Raw genomic sequence first — 17,462 nt, 5'->3', positions numbered from 1 at the left:
CACCAACCCTACCCTAGTGAGATGGAATTTACTTTGGGTCGGGAACCAATCAGGTGTCCACGGTTGCCTTGACGTCAACATCAACTAATTTTGCAAAGAAATTAATGCAGAATTGTTTTAATCGAGATGATTTAGAAAACTCAGTAAATAGGCCAGATATTTCGTCATGAAATAATTTATTGCACGGAAATCCTTCACGTTGTGGCTTTTTATCTTGGATCGAATCCGATGCGAAAACACAAAGGCGCCATCAACAAGGTTTACTTCCCCATTTCTTCAGGGAGCTTCATGTAACATCGAAGATTTCATAGCCCAAAGACAGTAATGACAGATCTTGAATGCACTGGAGAATCTACTAAAATCTTAGCTTACAAGTGTTTAACATTTGGAATACTACAAGACAAACTGACTGAGATCCTTATGTGACAAACACTGGATAAGGACACACTTTGTTATTGATCAAACGTCTTCGGTCAATGCGGTAACATTTCGTACGACTATTGAATGTGATGGGCTCTATGGAAGGTGCTGGGGCGCCTTTGCTGAACGACTACAAACTTGAATTCTTCTGGAAGCGTTTCCCGCAAACGCTGCTCGGTGGATTGAAGCTAAAACTCGGATACGATGCACCATTCTACGTTTACTTGAATCAAGTATTGGTGTTCTTGGTACCTTTCATTTTTGGAGGGATTTTTACACTTCTTGCTGAGTTCAAAATCATAACTGATGTGTACATGAATGCTTATATTTATGGAGGCCTTGTGGTCGTATTTGTAATAAGTACACAGCTTTTCAGCTGGTTAATGCGTCGAAATGCGACGAGTCTCGCTAAATTTCAAAAGAACCTCTTGTCTCAAGACGACGAGATTGACTTCGTTTCATGTTGCGGTGTCGAAACGGTGGAGTTTACTTTTCCCGCAAAGAGATTTGTTGTAAACATGATTATCCATGCGGTGATATCTGGGGTCGTATGTAGTTTAATGTTTTTGTATCTTTTACCGGCGAACCTGGCTGGGTTGTTTTCAAACACGGGTGCTACAGTGGTTCTTTACACTCTAGGATGGTTAACAGTGTGTATTTCTCAGTTCTCTTTGAGTTCTTCATGCCCGCCCGAGTTGGCTATTTTTAGAGCTCTGGACACATTGGAAATCGCACCACTGATGAGACCATTTTATGTGGTGATATTTGGAATCATTGGAGTTTTGGCAAGGTATTGACTGTCAACAACATTATTACGGGTGCAATTTGGAGTTAATAAGTGTGAGTGAATTTCTCAAAGACAAGAAAATTGCACATGCCCCTAGGGCGAGTGCAATTTGTAGTCTTTGAAAAATTTACTAGTGTTTAGTGACACTATATTGCATGAGAAATCATGTTGTTACTTGGTAATAATTAACATGAAAAACACATCACCGTAAGTCAAGACAGTTAACACTTTTGCACTGCACGCGCTATTTGTTATTTTCACTTGTGTTCCAACTTGGCAATTGGGTCATCATGCAGCACTGTAATAAAGTTAACTTATTAAAAATACACTATTAAATAGGAATTTCCATATCTCATGCTTAAGTTTGCAATCGTTTCCTTTATTCTCATGACCTTAATGTGCAATTAAAGGGTGACATTGTAAGGAGAAATAAGATGCTGGTCACTCTTAGAGATAAAAGGGTTAAAGAACTAGGACCACTATGAGAAGAGGCAAATCTCTTTTCAAGTCACGACCTCTTCCCTTTTTAGCAACAAATTTCACAATCATAAATATTTGAGAATTGTTATATTGTAAAATGTTGTTTCATTTATTTATTTATTTATTTTTTTCATATTTTCAGACATTACTCTGAGTTGGTGGCAACAGACAAGGTACTACATATCTTGTTTCCTTTTCTGCCCTTGCTATGGATTCTGGGTATCTTGCCTCCTCTGGATGCACTGTTTCCATGGTTGGCAGAGCAGGCACTGGTGTTTGGTCTTGGTGGCTCCCCATTAGCAACTGATTTGAGGTTGGTTATAGAGTAAGATTCATGTTTGATAGGTGTGGACACACTGCAGGTTTTCCCAAAAAGTCTGATTAAATTTTGAATAAGGGACCTGGGATCTGTTTTTCAAAACTTCCTGTAACCTAATGGACTTAAAGCTATATTTTAAAATCAAGATTTAAGGAATGGCACCCTTACTACTCCAATTTGTTTCTTCATCTGACAGTTTTATTATAAAAATTTCAAAACTTTTGAAATCCCCATCTTGGTTGAAAACAGAAGCTTTGAGGACCAGTTAAGTTAGCTGGACTGGGTGAAACAGGTCCTACACTGTAGGACCTTTTTTTGCACTTGACAATAAGGGGCTGCATAAAATTCTGCAGCAATGTCTGAGGGGTTGTGTTTTTTTTTTTTGTGCACTGAAGGTACCAACAGCAAATCATATTTATCAAATTACATGTAATTGGCATAACAAACCTACACAACAAAGTATAATGATATTGTATACCAGTCCTTCCACATTGGAAAAGTAACTGTCTATTACTCTGTATCATTGTCCTCTGATCCATTTGTGGGCAAGTTTCTTATGTCTAGCTTGTCCTCACATTCTCCTAGATAATTAAGTGTAAAACTCCTTTTCTAATAATTTTTTCATTTCCTTTACAAGATCCAATCCTGGTGCAATGCTCTACAAGTTGCAAGTGCCTTTTGTTTCTCTTTCAGATTACTGGTGATGTTTATCATCTCAAGTCTTGTGGTTGTCATGGCAACTTTTATTTCAAATTCTACTGCCATTCTTATCGTGTCAGCTTGTTTTGGCTTCATCCTCAGTATGGACATCTTTGGCCTTGTTCTTCAAGCATGGGTCAAAATAAATCAAGGAAAAACCTTGAAGCCATTAGTGACAGAATGGAAAATGAGAGAAATATTGATTTTTGTAGTAATGTTAGCAATAACAGGGGCTTTGGCAGCAGTTTCCAGCCATTTCTCATCAGATGCAAGGCTGAAGATATTTGATGCCTTTGGTGTTTTGTTCGTGGTGCTCTTGGTTCTTGTTAAAGTTCTAGGAGATATACAATCTGTGAGCATTTTTTTTGGTTTGCTCAGAAATCCATTTTATCCAGCAAGTATTGAGTCATCTAGAGAGTTTAAGAAAAGAAAAAATATTCTGAAATACATTGGTCTTCTGCGCCAAGTACTGCTTTGCTATGGTGAGTAGGTTCTTTTTCTCTTTGTTTTCAGCTACATGTAGCTAGGACATGTCTGTAATATGCTTTGTCGGCTGAGGCATAGTGTTGGTTTCTTTGGGGGGACAATTAACTTGCCAGTATGAATGGATGACTTGACAACTGGCAAAATTCTGCTAAGAAAGAGAAAGTGGAGTGGACCACATTTACATGTATGCCACATTTGTTTAGACCATATTAGTATCATACTTCTGGAAATGGGATACAAAGTGAGTTGTGGTATTGTGAATGGTTACTGTTTCTGGTTAGACTTGAGTCATTACACAGCCAGGTACATTTAAGTCCTTGAATAATATTTGTGCAGTGTTAACAAAATTGTAGTGCAAGTTGAGAGTTAAGTAGCAAGAAAATGAAGCAACTCTGATGACTCACAATTGGGAATTCAGATTTATGAGATTGGATCTGCTTTTATGTCTAGTCTTTTATAAACTAAGGCTGTAGTCATGGGTGAGTATTACAACGAATGAGAATATTGCCAACCTTATTGACTTGTAACTAGTAATTGCATGAATCATATGTTACACTGTAATTATTAATAAGCAAATTCTTTTACCAATTTTTTGGCATGTTTGTTTCAGTTGTACCTTTGCTTCAAGTTGCCTTTCTCAGCTTGTTCCTTGCCCCAGAGAGCGCAACTGTTTCAAACTTTGCTGTGGCCATTGGAACTGTCAGGGCTCTTCGACAGGTAATAAAGTTGACTGTTCCTTTAAATTTGAATGCCTCTCTCTTATTTTCTACGGCGTTGGCACTCTTATTCTTGCACAGAAATAAATCCAGGCAAATACGTGCTTATGACCGTCATATTGATCTCACTTCATGAATCTTGTTTAGAAGTTGTCAAATGCTTAATTAAAGTTACTTATACTTTTTCACTCATGAAAAATTATTTTTATACAGGTCTGGCAAAACACGTTTAATTCTTTGCTGGAAATATCCGTCGTTTATCTGACTGCGACGGCTCTGGGGTCAGATGTGGCTACCTGGTGGGGTACTGCAGGTCTTGGACTACAGCTGATGCTGGTGGGAGCCTGCAGGGACAGACTACAGCAGCTACTAAATAAGATATCCTACATGCTGACCCTCACTGTCACAGCGTGGACACTTCCCAAACAGCACCACAAGGCAACAATACCTATCCTTCTTGCACTCGTCATATTACTGCCTGTGGTACTAGCTGTACTGGGGGCTGCAACAATTTTAGCCACTCCATTGCTACCACTCTTCTGTCTTCCTGTGTTCTTGGTGGGCTTTCCGCGGCCATTGCGGTCCTGGCCCAAGGCTGCCAGCACGGCTGCAGCAACCTGCCCTGACTCCGTGTTTTACAAACAACTGACACCTCAGGTAGTGTCAACTCTTGGTGTTACCATGGCTATGGGCACTCTGGGTAATCCATCACCAGGGGACCATTACTTGGTGCGTTTTCAGGACCGTTTGATTTGGGTCCACGTGCTTGAGTGTGGTTACAAATTTTGCACTACGGTATTGAAAGGCCTTGAGCTGCAGGAGACCTCGTGCCACACTGTGGAAGCCACGCGAGTAGATGACGTGTTTCAGGATATTTTTGTGCATGAGGGAAAATGGCCACTGGTTTCATTGAACCAACACGTAGCAAACGTTCTTTGCCCGTGTGACACATTGATCCTCAATACTTACTCAGACGCGAAGAATGTACTGACTGGTGTAATTGATCAGCCAGAAAATTTACGGAGGAATTCGGAAAATTTCTTGAAGACTCTTGTCTGGGTTTTGGTGAATTATTGTAAAGATCGAAAGTTTGAAATCCCGGAACAAACCTCACATCAAGTATCCATTGACATTGCAAAGCAAGAGGTCATGATGTCAGTAGAGGTTTTACCTACTCCAAAACCCAAGGAAGCTTTACTAGTCAGACAAACAAGTCAGGATGATTTGGACATTCCAAATGTTTTCATGAGTTCAACAGATTATCAAGAACCAACAACGAGAGTTACATCACCCAAGAGACGACGAAGCAGCTCTTTGCCCAGTCTTAGCGATAGTGTATGGTCTCAGGAAAGCTTGAAACTGGATGAAAGTCAGACGAGCGATAGAAAACGCAAGCAGTCAGGGAGCGTTGGTGGTCTTCACGTCAAAGACGAAGGGATTGATGATCTCGACGAATCTTTCAATCTAGGTGGTTTTCCAGCACTGGATATTGGACAGGCAAGCGCATCGAAAAATAAAGGCTCAAGCGAAAAGCTCCTTAAAAAAGTCGATCCAGTTTTTAGTGATTTCAATTATGACGTTCTTAGCTATGGAGCTACCAAGAGGGATGCTAAAGCAGGCGCAAGCGATTATATGAAGCCAGTTACTTTTACATCAGAGCATGCCCATAGACTTGATTTGCCACATCATTGGAAGTTTTCCATCCCAGTAGACAAACATAATTTAGACTCTTTATCAGAAAAATTTCCCGATTTCTGGTTCAGACACGTTGTGAAGGGTTTAAAGTTTGGAAACAACAGCAAGGGTATTGCAGAAAGTATCCTTAGTGATTCAACTCTGATAAGCTTCTACCGTCAGTTGACATGCGCGTGTTACGCTATGGTGGAGGTACTTGGATTCCCAGGATCGTCTGCTGTAGCTGCTGGACCTGGTCACGTGCACAAAGTGTACGCTGGCGACGTGCCTTGGTCAATACATGTTGATTGGCTGGAAAAAGAGACGGAGCTTAAATCGCTGATCTTGAAGGCGTACAGGTATGAAAGATGAAGCTGAATATTATTGATGTGTTGCATTCCGTCTGAAATCCTCTCTCCTTTCTGTACAAGATGTGTAATCTCGGAAACAGAGAAGGGGTGTACAGTGCACTACAAACGTGCGTGACAGATTTTGGTAATTGCTCTCCAGTATACTTGAGATCACAGCTGATTATAATATACCCAAGGTTTTTTCCAGCATATTCTGTCCATAATTGGTTTCTTTTTGTTCAGCGATCAAAACGTTATCAATGTCGGTTTTCTGTCTTTATCATATATCAACCAATAGATCTTCTCGTGTATTAATCAACAACAAAATCAGTAAGGAAAATTATAATGCTATGCTCTTCGACACCAAACGTTAGTAAAGTTCCTACCTTGGAGATTCTAACATTGCCAACTACCGAAGCTACCGATCTACTCTAGTTGATCTTCTCGCGTATTAATCAACAACAAAGTCAATAAGGAAAATCATAACGCCATGCTTTCCTTAGAGATTCTAACATTGCCAACTACCGAAGCTACTTTTGAGAAAATTAACGAAGAAGACCTATTGGAACTCAAATCTCGTTTCTGCGTTGCTCAGCATTTCCCTATTTACCGCTAGGAGAAACTTCCACGAAATTAGTATTTCATAGGTCCATGATCATTGATCCCAGTTTGACTTTACTTCATTGCAGATATGCTTTCAAGTTAACTTACGACGAAGCTGTTCTTGGAGAAGTGACAAGTGAAGATGAACTTGTGGAATACATGACAGAGTATGATAGGGACTGGTACCTAGGCAGTGAGATAGGCCACGAGTGGCAGTTGTCTATCATGGATGAAAAGCCGTTCCTGTTCTCGCTGGGTCGAGACAAAAGCAAGGTAATAAATTGGAAATACTTAGCTATGTGAACACTCTTCTTGCATGTATTATTACATTCCAGTGTATTCGCTACAGTTCAACTAATAAGCTCTTCCTTTATTGTATCTCTTCAGGGCACATACACTAGCCGTGTTCTCACCAAGCAAGAGATAATGGCCCCAGTCGGGCGCCTTAATGGAGAATGCGTTCGAGGCCAGTGGGCCTCGCTAGCTTTAGAACTACTGTACTTAACCAACGATGACGAGGAGCGGTACAGCATCCAGGCTCATCCCACACTCCTCAGGAATCTGACCATCCAAGCTGCGGACCCACCTCTGGGGTATCCAGTGTATTCTTCGGGTGCTGTGTCAGTACCAATTGCGGTAGCCCCTTTATAAAGGCCTTTTAGTAACAACGTTTGATCATGTGCGCCGTTCGTTATGCATTTGTGAAATATACGCAGTATTATGTGTGAGCATTTTAATGGTAGTTAGATTGGTGTAATCGCCAAACTGATTAACTTTCAAACATCTGGCGAACGTTCTCCGAATAGATTTAGCGGAAAACTTGAAAACGGAAATAGGAAACAAAACAACCAGTTTTTGAAAGTAAATTTTCCTATTTGAGAGAGGGAAGGAATTGGGCAGGTCACTCTGAGGGGTGGACATAAGTTGTAAAGAACTGTCATGAAATGACGCGACATTTAATCTTGCCTGAAAAGATATAATATACAATGGAACCCTTATTAGGGCACATGTCCGTGCTCTAGTTAGGAGTTTCCTGAACAGTAATGGAAGGAAACATTCCATTGTGCACCTTGATAATCGCATATCATAGCTTACGGTTGAAAGAACGACGTTTGTAAATATTTTTTGAAATCTACTTTTTGACATCTCTTCGCTGTATCAGAGAAGAGCGTACTCTTACAATTCCTAAAAAACTCAACATTGATCTTATGAAATATGAGATTATTTTCACAGCAATGTACTGACAAGAAAATTCAGTTTTAAACGTTTCGGTCACGCAAACGAGGCGCTAAATATTTTTAATGCTACACGAATATTTCCATCACGGGAAGAAAATTTCAAACTCCCCTATGGCTTATTTATTTGATCCATACGTAAAATATTGTTCCGACATGAAATTATTGTTCGCATTTGAGATTCAAGATGCTCAGAGCGGGGGAAGGAAGGGGAAGTAGTTATTTCTTAACGCCCTTATTTCCTCCCGAAAGTAGAATGCTTTTAATTATTCCGTAGTTCTCACTCAGCGGAAAAACCTGACATTGTTCCTCCGAGCGAATACGAAGAACCGACAATTTTGGCGAAAAAAGTAGATGGACTATCAACTTTGTATTTTGAAGAGTGTCCTCCAGGCACTCCCGTGTTGCCTTGAGGATGGGTGTAATTCTATGCTACTCCGCCTAAGGAGGTACCCATTTGACTTGAAGTACTTTGTACACAAAAGAAAGGGATTCCCTAATATAAGTTAAAGAATAGGATAACGAAAGTGATAGTTTCCATTGGCTGATGTGTTCTAAAATGCCTTCAAGGGTGCCTTGGAAGATCATTGCCTCAAATCGCATGAATACTATTAAGATCTTTTCTTGGTTTACTTTCGTTTGACCGCGAGGGTAGTTTCTGATATGATTCAGGCTTTTTTCCAGAGTGTGGATTTTACCTCAAATAACTCTCTCTGAGCAAATGAACTGTACATACTGGTGTGCTAAATAGTCCCTCTTCGCTAGGGAGAAATGTAAATGAAATAGTTAAAATAGGCAAGTGTGAGAATTCAACAACGACATTAAACAAAAGAAACAAGTTTTAATTGTACTCAGACTTACTCATATCATTAAAACACCAACAGCGTAATGAATTGGAGAATGAATAAACACAGTTTCTGGGAACCCAAAATAACTGCAGAGATGAACCAGTTGAGTGCCCACTTCAGTGTAAGAAATACAGGAAACTGAAGAGACAACAAGCATGCCTTAGGTTTTCTACCTCCCAGACTGAAAAAAAGGCGATACCCGGTGGTGTATCCATTCGCTGATTTCCAATCACTGCACGCCAGCAGTAACTCTTCTTCGTTCTTTAAACACTTCCCTGGCTCCAAATGTAAAGTTCTATGGCGTCATTCATTTAAAGAAAACTCCTTTTCTCCAATTTTTTTTCGTCTTGTGATAAATTTCTCGTGCAGCAGTAGGGAATTTGCATGCATGCAAAAGTTAAGTCTGGGGATGGGTGGGTTGGGATGGGATGTCCCTGTGTAACTGATGCTTACCAAAGATTCTAATGAAAATTATAATAAAGTTCGGATATAACGCGCGCTGTCATTGGTTGAAAGAGCGTGCTCTATGAGAGTATAGAGCATAGAACTGAGCGAAAGCTGTCACGCCATCTGCCAAATTGTACCATGTTCGACCTTTTCCGGGACTTCTTTTTAGCTTTTTTTCGATAATTGAAAGTGAAATTTCGGAACAAGCGAGCCGGCGAGTAGTAACAGAAGAACCAAAGAAAGGTTTGTAAACATACCAGGCGCCGTTATTTACGTTATTAAAACGTGGGCAGATACGAAAATCCTCAAATGAAAAACAAAATAGACATTCCGAGTTTTAAAGATTTTCACGCTCAGTTAGATTGCAAGCTTACGTAGGGTGATGAAAATCAAACACAGCCAACACTCGTATAGTATATAAAGTTCAGAGTTCAAAAACAAAACAGAACAAAACAGAAATGATGAAAAATATAACCAAACTGGCATAATTGTTAAAATTCATACTAATCATGACGGTGTCTGAGCAAATATGATCATGCTGAAGTCCATCGCGGCTCACTTATCATGCCGCCCTTCGAGTGAAAAAATAAGAGCTCGCTCTGATATCCTTTCCAATGTGTTGAGTGGAAAGTCACTTCAGTCACTGCAGCCGAGTTTTGCGGCGCTGTCATCCCGAGCGATCTTCATGTTCCGGTGAATTCGGCTGTCGTTCATTTAAAAAACACTCGCCTTGAACAGTTTGTTTTCTACTTTGTCATGTGAAAAAACCCGCGTGTTTTTATGAGCCATAATTCGGCTGAAGTTCACGGAACATTTCACTTCAAGATTCTGAATTAAAAACTTCAGGCAAAAGCGTTAAATTCGACCTGCCGAATTATTTTTGTTTGTAAACTATCGCAGAGTGTGAACTTTGGTGGTTTTTGAACTTTGATGGTTTGACACTTTTGACAGCTTTTGTCTTGTACAGCCAATGAGATTATTTGAACCATTCTAACAGGGATTCTGATTGGCTTATTGTAGCGTGCTCTATGAGAGTATAGAGCATGCTGACGACACTGTTCTTCGCTTTGGAAATAAAGTTTGTTTTGAAAATTGTAAGTAATACATGGGGAATTTAACGGATTCTTTATTATAAAACAAATAGAGAAGTCTTGACTGTGCTCTGTTCTGTTATAAAGCACTTAGGAAGCGGCTAGAGCACTCAAGAAGTGGGAAGAAACACTCGACTACGTCTCGTGTTTCTCCCTACACTTCTTTCGTGCTCTAGCCGCTTCCTGCGTGCTTTATAACAGAACAGAGCACAGTCAAGGCTTCTCTATTTGTTAAATACTCGATACTTTATTTCAACAGAAAGTAGAAAACCTTCAATTAATCTGAAATAAGCTCGGAGAAAGTTAGTTTGTGGCCTATCGTCTCTGTTATCTGAGTTACTATCTGAAAATAACTTGCATTGGTGCTTCACTAACTGCCGTTCCTTTACCAGTGTCATCATAAAAACACATCGTTACATGCAGTTGTTTGCTACATAAATACTGCTTATAATTTTTCTGGTAACAGCGAACCCAAATTGTATTTCATCCCCTTTAAACATTTGTCAGAGTTTCGTTGCGATCTCCGCGTCACTGAAAAGACATGGAGAGAAGAGAGAAGGATCTTATTTCATAGGCTCTCACGATTGCATAACTACGCGAGCTTTTTGATTGCATGCTTCTCATCTGGACTTTGCCCTCTGCGTGTTAAGTGCGTGACAAGATACAGGCTCTTTACAAGAAATAGTCACATGATGGGGCAAAGTGTAAGGTACCTAAAAGAAAATTTGATTGGTAGAAAAAGTTAAAGTAGGTGAGGACTGCGTGGAAAATTGACAAACAGTATCCATGTTAACATTTTAATCCATAGTAACATTTTAAGTGGGGTAGGATTATTTGGTTAAGTTTTCAGTTTTATACTGAAGAAGTCATGTAAAAGGTAACGCCAATAAAAATAGAGACGAGGGAATAAGTACCTGGAATGGGAAAAACCTGTCTAGATGAAAGAAGTAAATCATGCAACTTCCAATTGAAAGAAACGGTATTCAATATCGCAGTCGATGCAGAAAGTACTATGGTAACTTGATTAGTGCCAACAACATATGTTCAATGACGAATCTGTCTGGTGCAAGAAACATACCCAATGCAATCAGATTGGTGCGAGCAACATACCCAGCACAATCTGATTGGTGCGAGCGTTAAACCTGACTCAATCTGATTGGTGCGGGAAATATGCCTAGCACAATCTGGTGCAAGTAATATACCCGGGGCAATCTCTTTGGTTCACGCAACATACCCAGCACAATCTCATTGGTGTGAGCAACATACCCGGCGCAATCTGTTTGGTGCCAGTAACATACCTTAGCAAATCTGCCAAGTGCAAGCATCATACCTGACACAATCTGATTGGTGCGAACAGCATACTCTAGCAAAACTCATTACTGCAAGGAATGCATTCTGTGCAATCAGATAAGGGCGTGCAACATACTCCACTAAATCCGATTGGTGTGAGAAACACAGCTTTGGACGACGTAGTGTATTTAATAATTATCATCATTTTAAATAGCTCATAAAGGGAAGTAAACGAGCTCGGAAAAGAGGAAATAACGATTTGCCTTGCCGGTCAGCTCTAGTTAAGGTAAAATCTGCTGTTTTGATAATTTGAGCACAACTAATAAGTGGCAACTATATCTTCAGTGAGGATGGGTAATGCTTTACAAGGGAATCGCCAAAATAAAACCTTAAGAGTTTGCTTAGTCAGTTCCAGTACATGATACTACTCTTTTTTCACCATTATGAAAATTGTATCGTTCAGTGTGAAAGATGCAGATTGTAACGTGTCGGCACGAATGGGGCCAAGCACGCCATGGCAACTTTGGTTATCTTCAGTAAGAGGCCTCATTATGGGCAAATCTACCCTTCCAAAGTCAGTTACGCGCCATATATCTTTCTCCTTATCCTCGCACGGGTTTTGATTGATCAACGTTACTCGCAACTTTTCCTTGAATGGCCAGGATAATAGCGGATCAAATTCTCCTGGAATAACACAAATATAGAAAGAAAAGTATGTTGTACTAGACAAAAAATCGTCTGGGAACCACCTCATCCTATAGGCATTAGAGAAAATTTGGATTCTCAGTCTGTACCCGTTTGAAGAAAGATAAAATGTACTTGTTAAAATGTTTTCCTTTCCACTCAATGCTTTCTCATAAGCAGCCTGGAAATTTGAAATTTTCCACACAAATGGAGGACTATTCAGGAGCTTAATATGTTGATCTTGAACTTTGACCTGAGCAGTCAGTCGTTCAATCTGCTGTGACAAATCTTTATCTTTGGCCATCAGTTGTTCAATCTGCTGTGACTGATCCTTAACCTGACGCTGAGTGGTCTCAAGGCTGCGAAGGGCCAAGTTCAAGTGTTGTTCAATGTGTGTCTCCAAATGAGCTTTGGTGTTTGATCTTGGGAACTGTGTGAATGAGAAGAAATGCGGCATTAAGGACAACAGTTGTAACAACTCGTATTAAACTCAGAACTTTACGGAGAGCTGGCATAATATCAATTGCACAACTGATCCCTGCATTTCTAGTTATTCGTCTGACTAGCTATTCAATTGCCTTCCCAAATCTCTAGTGAAAACCAATCAAATTGGCCATACAGTTCCCTTCAAAAGCTGTGCCTGCATCATAATTTTTCTTACCTTCATAACAAAGCGAAAGTTTAGGTGAATTTTCTCCACCTTAAAAGTTTTCCTCTAACTACCTTATAAATTCCGTGAAAGGCGACACATTTTACGATAAGCAACGAAACTTTACACAGCCAAATCACCTGTGCCAAGTGTCGTAAGGGTCTCTATATTAACGTAATTGTTTTAATATATACCTTAACGTCGCATCCCAATTTCTTGAATTCGCAATAAACCTCAGTTGCAGGACAATCCTCGCCAATATGAAATTCCAGCTATAAACAAAGGCATAAATAAGAGACTGATTACGGTGTTCCTATGTAATGCCAAAGATAACCAGCCGGTCTCCTTTTAATCTCGCATTAATACAGACCCAACGTCTATTTTAGCAAAAGAATATCTAACCGTTTTTCAAGCAGATTCTCTATGCCATATGAAGCTTATTGTCAAAGCCACTTGTCGCTTACTATGACTCTGTTCAAGTTGCTGAGTTACGTAAGAGATGACGTGATCTCTCAAAAATTACTTGACGATTGTGCAAAATCCTAGTAAACGTTTGTGTCAAGTAAATGAAAGTGTCCTTTTCCAAAACTTGATGAGTGGTTTCTGTTAAAACAGACCTTTCCTCGTGGAATCTCTTCTAAGCCACACTTGTTGGTACAATGAACTGGGAACTTTTGGCAGATATCGAAATGTTTCTGTAAAACACCAGATAAAATGTTTGAATTTACTCTTACATTTCCACGATGGCCCAGAAGGCTCAAACACAAACAAAAAAGAAAATGCAACTAAAAGAGAAGACGCAAATAATAGGAGAAACATGCAGGGGCTGGGATCTAGTATTTTAGCGCCAATTTTCCAGTCGTTCGGTCTCTCCGACTACCCGCCATGTCTGTAGCGAGTGCGGAGAAAAGGCAGTTGGTAATAATGTAAACTTCATCTCAAAATGTGGATCCATTCTTGCCAAGCCCCCATCACCTCAGACTGTTACTTACTAGAACCCAGCGTCTGCATGTTTCTCTTAATATTATTTGCGGTTTCTACTTTTACTTGGCTTTTTTTTGTTTTTCGTCGCGTTTCACCTTTGCTGGTTGTATTTTCTTCTTATTAGTTGAGTTTTATTTTTGGTAGTTGCGTTTTCTTTTTAGTTCGTGTTTGAGCCTTTTGGGCCACCGTACATTTCTAACACTGAAAATAATAAAAAATGACTTTAGAACACTACTGCATATTTTACTGTGTAAGCTAATCACTCAGTACAGGTACAAAGAAACGGTTACATTTATAAGAAGTCATGGAAATAATTTCGAGAGAATTTTTCAAGGACAGAAAAAAATAGCCAACCCATGGAGTAAACTCCCCTTTCATTCAAATGATGCATGATATCTGCATACCTTTTGTTGATTAAAGACAATTAATTTTTGACAATATCCACAATATATTATCCTCCAAGAACATTCAGATGCCATGTGGTTCCCCATGTCCTGCCTAGTGACTTTCTCTGTACATCTTGAGTTTGGACACTGTACCACTTTTAACAGGCAGTTTGATTGATGTTCCTGCAGGTTGTTGGAACTCATATATTAATAGTATACAAGTCAAAGTCATGAAATGGGTAGAAAAGTGAAAAAAGCAAGTAACTGATGAGGTTTCTAGATGAACAAATTATTGAGGCAATTTGAATACTCGGAACGGTAACCTTTTTTCTTGGGTTCACTACACGAAAGGGGGCCAGGAAAAGCTTGTATAACAAACACAGGTTGCCTAGGAATTGAAAATAGTCAGCGAGCTCCCCTTTCTATTTTCAAAACTAAGATCTATCAGCGGTCTCTGATGGGAGAGATTTTTAGTGAAAGACATTACAATGTTAATACAATACATACAACACATGAAATGGTGACTCGGCCATCCAACATATCAGTTTGATTGCCTCCGATTTTGTTTCACCGAGTCAATCGTTTGGCGGGAAAAGAGTTAGCAAGAATGGAAATAATCAGATTGTCTAATAACGTAATTAAGAATAATGGAACACAGTTCAAAAGTGTTCAGTTTGCCATTCGCGTTTTACCTCAACTTCACGTAACTCTCCTGTCCATAGACATCCAGAGTGAAAACATTTCACCGTCAGATCTAGGATTTTGCGACGACAGGCGGTATCAGGAAATATCTGCCGCAAAGAGAAATGCTTGAAACATTACTTCATTCAAAAAACATAGGCATGCTATGCACGCAAGAGTTATTTTTGGGGGGTGGGTGGATTACTTGAAACATTATAAATGACATCTACATTCTTACAAAAGGAAAGAAGAGTATTAACGCGGAAAAGAACGATAACGTCGAATTAACTCACAAATAGGGATTTTGTAGTGGATTGTGCGTTGTGCGAATAATTGTAACCAAAAATAAACTGTATTGGTGCCACGGATAGTACAAAATGCTGAATGCAGACTGCAGACCGGATACAAAATGTAGACTGCAGACTGCAGAGTGGATACAAAATGAAGACTGAGAATCTAAAGATTTTTTTCGTCTGGTTTGTGATAACATGTCATGTTACAACTTAACGAGCGTTACGCAATCAAATTCAAATAAAAAATGTTTGGTGCAATTCATCAACACCTCAAGCAAAATTTGATTCAAAATTTTTACACTCACTCTCGTCCTGAAGGAGCAATAACCATGATCGTGCTACAGTGCACAGAACTCGAACAACTATCCACTATTTTCACAACACGATTGACACGTTTACTATAGATAATCTGATATCTTTCATCTGTCCAGTAGTATCGCATTAAGGTAAAAACTCGCGGTAAAATACACGTTAGACACAGAAAAACCAACATTTCTCATTCTAAAAGATGATTCCATTTTACTAATCGCTCTCTCCGAATCCCCCATTACTTCGCTGAAATTTAAACACCTCTCAAACCAAAGAACAAAAACGACGCTCTGATTAGTGCGAGATACATACCCTACTGCGCTGATCTGATTGGTGGGAGTAACATACCACTCTCCGTGCGGTAACATAGATGTTTTTTTTTTTAATTAAAAAAATTAACTCAAAAATATAAGCATTGTGTAAGTAGATTAAGTATACAAAGCCTGCCTGAATATATATAGCTCATAAAAATCACAGCAACGTATTTCAGCAAGCTTTTAAATCCTCTAATGGCTTTCTTTTCGTTGCCTTTCTCTAAGCATTGGAATTAATGCTAAGAGTCAATAGTTTTTTCTGCTTTGGCGATTACTCCAGAATTTTAGCAGACAGGTTGTCGCTAACATTGTCATTTGCCCGTAAAAACGAAGGATCGAAAAATTCATTGCTATATGCTTCTACACAACCAGAGGTTCCTTCCATGCTCTTCACCTTTCATGAAAGACTTTAAATCACTTTATACCATGCGTTCTATGTCGACCATTTTGTTACAAACTCAACAAAGACCCTTATATTTGTCACCTGCAAGGCAAGTTCTTTCACGCAGGTTTCCATCGCTAAACAACTTGCGAATGAATTCAAATTCGCTCATCTCTCCATCAAACAGTAAACGAAGGGAAATTCAACACAATTCTACAAGTTTACACATAATTGGCCACGTTGACCCTTTGAACAAAACCGCAAGGCACGCAATCCCACATCGCTGGCCTAGTACATGAAATTGAAGCAAAGCTCCAAACTGTGCTTCGTGACGCGTTTTAAAAACCGACATTTTCGCAGGCTATTTTTAGGTGGTAAACAAATATTCCTCAGCAAAATCATGTAATTATATCAGGCAGGAAGTCCTAAATTTCAAGGTCTTTTCAAGAGGTAGAAGTTAGAAATTGAGCAATTTTCATTGAGCTCAACCAAAACAATCCAAAACCCCCTTTCAAGTAGAAACCATGTCAGCTGACTAACCTGCTCGCGTGACAATGGCTGCCTGTCTGCCGGACACAATGGCGAAGGAAGTCTGACGAAAAAAACGCAGAGGAAACCATGAAAAGATTCAACTAAAGAAATAACAGTATCAAAACTAGGTGAGTCCTATGATGAACGGTAGTAAAGGCTGAATTGTGATGAATGTGCGCTAGAAGAAAGCCTTACTAAAAACGTTGAACCCAATAAATTTAAAGTTAAAAATTGCGTCTTTTCACTTAAATTACATGGACATCTCCGTTAGAGCACAAACTTAGGTCCTAATTATTTGCCAACTAATAAGCGTATCAACTTATTATTCTGTCAATCAAACTTCGGTCAAATCTTTAGCCAAAGTTACCGCTTAATTCTTCGCGCCACAGTAATAACATTGTTCAGCCATTACCGAAAAAGCGATTCTTTACAAATGTTACAAAGCTTGTGCCCACATTGTACGATCTGTACTGGATCCTTCATCGGTAAGTGACACACAAGACATTCATAGTCATGCGGAACTCTGCCTGTAAATTCGTAATCATATCCGCCAAGTTGTGGAACATTCTGTTCCGCCGCCATGTTTAGTTACACTATTGATTTGGAATGGGAATGAAGCGTAAAGTTTGCGTGACATCAAGAAAAAAAACAAAACGTCACGAATCGAGCACTTTTATGTGTGGGGCATATGTTGTGTAAGCAGATTACTACGTCCGTATTGAAAAATATGGATGAATGATCATGACTACTACTGTGGAGGCAGGTTTTACTCGAGACTAGAGTCGAAGCTGCTTCGTCCTCTAA

The 17,462-nt window shown here is 39.4% G+C and overlaps 2 protein-coding genes across 3 annotated transcripts; one reads left to right on the top strand and one right to left on the bottom strand.

Moving 5' to 3' along the window:
• The first annotated feature begins 132 nt into the window (after positions 1-132).
• LOC131775777 (pecanex-like protein 4) lies at positions 133-8,602 on the top strand. The gene is made up of 7 exons (XM_059091903.2): positions 133-1,210; positions 1,830-2,000; positions 2,700-3,187; positions 3,802-3,908; positions 4,121-5,940; positions 6,621-6,807; positions 6,922-8,602. The coding sequence occupies exons 1-7, from the start codon at positions 510-512 to the stop codon at positions 7,183-7,185; spliced, it is 3,738 nt and encodes a 1,245-aa protein (XP_058947886.2). The 5' UTR covers positions 133-509; the 3' UTR covers positions 7,186-8,602.
• Positions 8,603-11,614: 3,012 nt separating this feature from the next.
• Positions 11,615-17,251, bottom strand: LOC131775768 (TNF receptor-associated factor 4). Of its 2 annotated transcripts, none has more exons than XM_059091891.2 (7): positions 17,114-17,251; positions 16,668-16,719; positions 14,841-14,939; positions 14,167-14,331; positions 13,396-13,473; positions 12,973-13,050; positions 11,615-12,559 (listed from the first exon to the last, which is right to left on the bottom strand). In XM_059091891.2, exons 1-7 carry the CDS (start codon positions 17,161-17,163, stop codon positions 11,870-11,872), a joined length of 1,212 nt encoding a protein of 403 aa, XP_058947874.2. In that variant the 5' UTR covers positions 17,164-17,251; the 3' UTR covers positions 11,615-11,869. The 2 variants fall into 2 exon arrangements, with proteins under 2 accessions (XP_058947874.2, XP_058947873.2); XM_059091890.2 differs by having other exon boundaries at positions 17,071-17,250.
• Positions 17,252-17,462: the final 211 nt, after the last annotated feature.

Source organism: Pocillopora verrucosa, chromosome 7 (genome assembly GCF_036669915.1).
Source record: "Pocillopora verrucosa isolate sample1 chromosome 7, ASM3666991v2, whole genome shotgun sequence".
NCBI lineage: Eukaryota > Metazoa > Cnidaria > Anthozoa > Scleractinia > Pocilloporidae > Pocillopora > Pocillopora verrucosa.
The sequence above is the reverse complement of the archived record's forward strand: the minus strand, read 5'-3'. Positions and strand labels throughout refer to the sequence as shown.